At 29.4% G+C, this 4,492-nt stretch overlaps 1 protein-coding gene across 1 annotated transcript; it reads right to left on the bottom strand.

Annotated features, from left to right (window-relative positions):
- Positions 1 to 233: 233 nt before the first annotated feature.
- On the bottom strand, positions 234 to 1,600 carry LOC139862940 (homeobox-leucine zipper protein HAT22-like). The gene is made up of 3 exons (XM_071851568.1): positions 1,223 to 1,600; positions 692 to 771; positions 234 to 585 (listed from the first exon to the last, which is right to left on the bottom strand). Exons 1-3 carry the CDS (start codon positions 1,598 to 1,600, stop codon positions 312 to 314), a joined length of 732 nt encoding a protein of 243 aa, XP_071707669.1. The 3' UTR covers positions 234 to 311.
- Between the last annotated feature and the right edge of the window lie 2,892 nt (positions 1,601 to 4,492).

The raw sequence follows: 4,492 nt of genomic DNA, 5'->3' as shown, positions 1-4,492 counted from the left end.
AATATTAATATTAATATATTAAATATTAGTATTATTAATTATTAAAACTTATATTATATATTATAAATTAAAATTATAAATGATAATCTCTACAAGAAAACAAAAGTAATAATTCATTCTACTAACAAAAAATGAGTAGAATTATGATATCTTTCTAAAATACTAATATTATAAGTATTAGATCAGCAATAATCAGCAAGATAATTAGCCCTTGACTCTAAAAAAGGGTAGGGCTGTGCATAAATGAGTGATTTAATTAACACACTCCATATATAAAAAAATATACGGAGTACTAGGATTAATATATTTATTTAACAAGCTGTCGACGAACTAGTGAAGGGATTATAAAAGTAAGGTGTAGCAGCCATAGTAAAAGGGCTACTGGCGGTCCCGGAATTGGTATCTTCGGTCCGTTGATCACACGATGGACATATCGTGAGGGTGGCCATGTACAAGGGTGGTTGTGACACATTTTGTGCTTTTAGTTGTTTAAGTTCTTGCCGGAGTCTTTGATTCTCATCTGTTAATGTCTTGCAACATTTCTTAAAGTACTCACAATCCACCTCAGTTTGCTTCAACTTGGTTCTTCATTATTTAATTACAACAATAAAATTCTAGTAAGTTTTGAGGATTAATGGGATTTTAGAGTAGTATATATAAGGTTTTATAGTGAAAATAATAATTGATATACCTGGCCCTCCTATTTTGGAACCAAACTTCAACTTGTCTGGGCCTTAGCTTTAAGTCCCTTGCAAGTTCTTGCTTTTGTGTCTGCTAATATTCAACACCAATATATCATAATTAGTTCTATAATGATGTAATTGACACAATAATAGTACCAATATAAGTTTATACTCCCCGTCTCACTTTAATTTCCAGCCCTTTCCTTAGACATCCAAGATGTTTGATGATTCAAAGGTAAAACCTCTTATGAAAACATTTAATATGCCTTACATAAAAATTTAAGAAGGATTTTTTTTTTTTAATGTTTATCATCCATGTTCGTATGGGGTCCTAGTTTCTCATATGTGGTCTCAGGTGTTGCTAGTAATATATTTTGGTATGTCTATGAAAAATGGTCAAAAACGGTCACGGGATAACCGTTTAGGCCATGTATCTCAACATGAATAGGGAAAACTTTATCTGTGTACCCGTTATTATATTTGTCCCTTTGATTTTAGTTTCTTGATTCCGTCTTGAGTGATATATATAGGACACTTACCGGGTTTAAAGCAGGGTGAAGTTTGAAGGCTTTCTCAAGTAATCCAGATTGAGCTTTTGTTAGCCTAAGTTTCTTCTTACCATTCACACCACCATCTTCATCTTTTTCACCACTAATGTTCTCCACTCTTTCGAATTCTTCATTTGCAATTTGATCTCTCTTCCTCTTCACACTTGAATTTGAGAAAGATGAACAAGAAGTTATAACACCGCCACACGAGTCACCGGAGACAGCCAAGGTAAGACATGGTTGAAAAGGATGAGTAGAGCTCAAGTTTGGTTTCTTGGTGAGGTTCGTTATGTTTTCACTCATGGGTGATACTGAATTAAGGCGTAGTTCAAGTACAAGTTCGGTTTTGGTTAGATTGTGGAATCCCATATGAAAGTTTGGATCAAATTGAGATAGAGGAATGAAGTTTAGAATATGAAAGTATGCTTGTTTGAAAACTACAAAGAGTTGAAGGAGAAAAAGGAGAGTATAAGAAATAATTGGTGGTTATGCTTACAAATAATGAATGAAATGAATGGTATAAAAGGAACATATATATGTACGCGGGGAAGAAAAATGAGTGTGTGTGTATATATATATATATATATATATATATATATATATATATATATATATATATATATATATATATATATATATATATATATATATATATAAGAGATATATATAAGAGAGAGATTTAATCAGGAGGGAAGCACTTTTTTGGGGGAAGTAATTTTTTTTTCGTTTTTTGAAAAAAATTTTGTTCACGAACATTATAGATTAGATGAAAATATGAACATTTAAAAAATATACTTTGTGATGAATATCATTATTTTGGCGGGAAAACGCTCGAAGAAAAAAATAAAAACATTCAATGCATTGAATGTTTTGCTGCTGAGTTTTTTTTAAGGGGTTAGAAAGTAGGGTTTAGAAATTAGGGTTTAGAAATTAGGGATTTATAAATTAGGGTTTAGCTATTAGGGTTTAAATATTAGGATTTTGGGTTTAGAAATTAGGGTTTAGGGTTTAGAAATTAGGGTTTAGATTGAATATTTTAACACGAACGGTTTAGAGTTTAGGGTTTAGGGTTTTGGATTTTGGGTTGAGGGTTTACGGAGTAAACCCGAAAACCCTAAACCATAAACTCGAAAAAAACACTTCATACAAGATGAAAATAAAACGATGCAAATAAGCTCAGCAGCAAAACATTCAATGCATTGAATATTTTTATTTTTTTCTTCTAGCATTTTCCCGCCAAAATAATGACATTCATCACAAAGTGTCTTTTTTAAATGTTCATATTTTCATCTAATCTATAATGTTCGTGAACAAAGTTTTTTCAAAAAATGAAAAAAAAAAAATTTGCTTCCCCATTCCCCCCAAAAAAGTGCTTCCCTCTTGATTATGACTATATATATATATATATATATATATATATATATATATATATATTGGGTTTTTGAGTCAATGCTTTGCACGAGTGTGTAAAAAATCGTGCAAAAAATTATAATTTGCAGTTCATATTGGTATGTAAATAGTGACACTAAAAAAATACGAAAAGTATAAGAATTATTTAAGAGTCCATTCTTTTGAGTTTAAGAGCCCGTGGTGTTGACAAATTTTAAAAGTTCTTTTGAGTTTAAGAGTCCGTGGTGTTGAGAAATTTAAAAGTTCTTTTGATTTTAAGAGCTCGCGGTGTTGACAAATTTTAAAAGTGATTTTGGGTGGTATTAGTAACTTAATGTCCACAACTTTTTTCCTCACCATTAATATCTTTTTAATTATATATAAACTATATACTACGTAATATTTATAGAAAATGTGAGTACATTGAAAATTTGTCATGGACGTAATGTTAGTTTAAAGTCTATGTTATGTAATTTTAGAATTGTTATATACAATTATTTTTTGAATAAAAGTGTAACCGCGAGTTTAATTTTAGAAAAGTTGTTAGTAATTTTAGCTAAATAATGGTACTCGGAGAATCGCCATTTATAATTGTTATTATAATAGTTTTAATTGCGTGTTCATAAATATTTTAAAGACTTAAACTGTAAATTCAAATCACTTCTATACTTATTTCTAAAAAGAATGCTCTGTTGGTAGTGCATCGAAGCTTCGTGTCGAATACAATTTATTGCGTTTAATTCGTAAAATTATTTGGAGTTGAACGGTGATGGCGGTGAAAACTAACTCGCGGCGAACAGAAAGATAAATCTGTTAAAAATTTAGTGGGTTTGTTTCTGCACATATTAATTTTGATATGTCTAATGCTCCGTATATTATGCCATCACAATATTAATTTTATAGATATATATCAAAAATAATACTCTGTAAATAGATTAGATATAGATAACACACTATACTTATTATTAAGTATTATTATTATTAGTTTAGATTTATTTTAACCACAATCAATAAGAACTTTTTGATATATATATATATATATATATATATATATATATATATATATATATATATATATATATATATATATATATATATATATATATATATATTACTTAATAGTATTCATCAAATTGTTAAATATAAGAACAAAAAACCTTAATTATTCTCAATTTAACGTGTTCATCCAAGTTGCTTTACAAATCGACTAATTTTAAGGCGACTACATACCTCCTTCACAGAGCTCGAAGTCACGCAAGTGCAAGGGGTATATCTTTTTGGTCTTAGGATTTCGAATTAGAAACCTTTTTAAGCATTTTCATCTATTACATTATATCTTTACTAATGGATCACCAACCTTGTGGTTAAGCTTAAATCTCTCTGGCTGGTTATATAGAGCTAGCAATTGGCTGACAGATTTTGTCCCGCAACTAGAATATGATCGTTTGGAGTGTCACTGTGAGGATCCCGCTCCTAAACATAAGGGATATGTGTCCTTGGCCGGGCCTACCATATCAAAAGAATCGTAGAAAGAATATGTGATTGTTTCTTTACAATATATATATATATATATATATATATATATATATAGCCCCGCCCCGCACGTGCATATATTCATGTATAACTAACTAATTATGTCTTTGAATAATTGTCTAACATTATTACATATCGACACTAAAAAGAGGTTATGGGTGTGGAAAAAAAGAAACCTAATTATTAAGACTATATTATGAGATTCATGATCATATAAAATAAAAGAAGATGTATTCTAAAAATAAAATGATTAACATTATGACTATGACGAATATATGTTAAAGAAGATTCAATGTTAGTTTCTGTTTTGATGATGATATGATACCCATCCTCGAATAT

Source organism: Rutidosis leptorrhynchoides, chromosome 8 (genome assembly GCF_046630445.1).
Source record: "Rutidosis leptorrhynchoides isolate AG116_Rl617_1_P2 chromosome 8, CSIRO_AGI_Rlap_v1, whole genome shotgun sequence".
In the NCBI taxonomy this organism is placed as follows: Eukaryota; Viridiplantae; Streptophyta; class Magnoliopsida; order Asterales; family Asteraceae; genus Rutidosis; species Rutidosis leptorrhynchoides.
This window is presented reverse-complemented; position numbering and strand designations above follow the sequence as displayed.

Coding starts and splice junctions, on each gene's coding strand:
- LOC139862940 (XM_071851568.1), bottom strand. CDS start 1,600: ATGGGATTCCACAATCTAACCAAAACCGAACTTGTACTTGAACTACGC. Junction 772..1,222: donor TTCACCCTGCTTTAAACCCG/GTAAGTGTCCTA, acceptor GAATATTAGCAG/ACACAAAAGCAAGAACTTGC. Junction 586..691: donor TTCCAAAATAGGAGGGCCAG/GTATATCAATTA, acceptor TAAATAATGAAG/AACCAAGTTGAAGCAAACTG.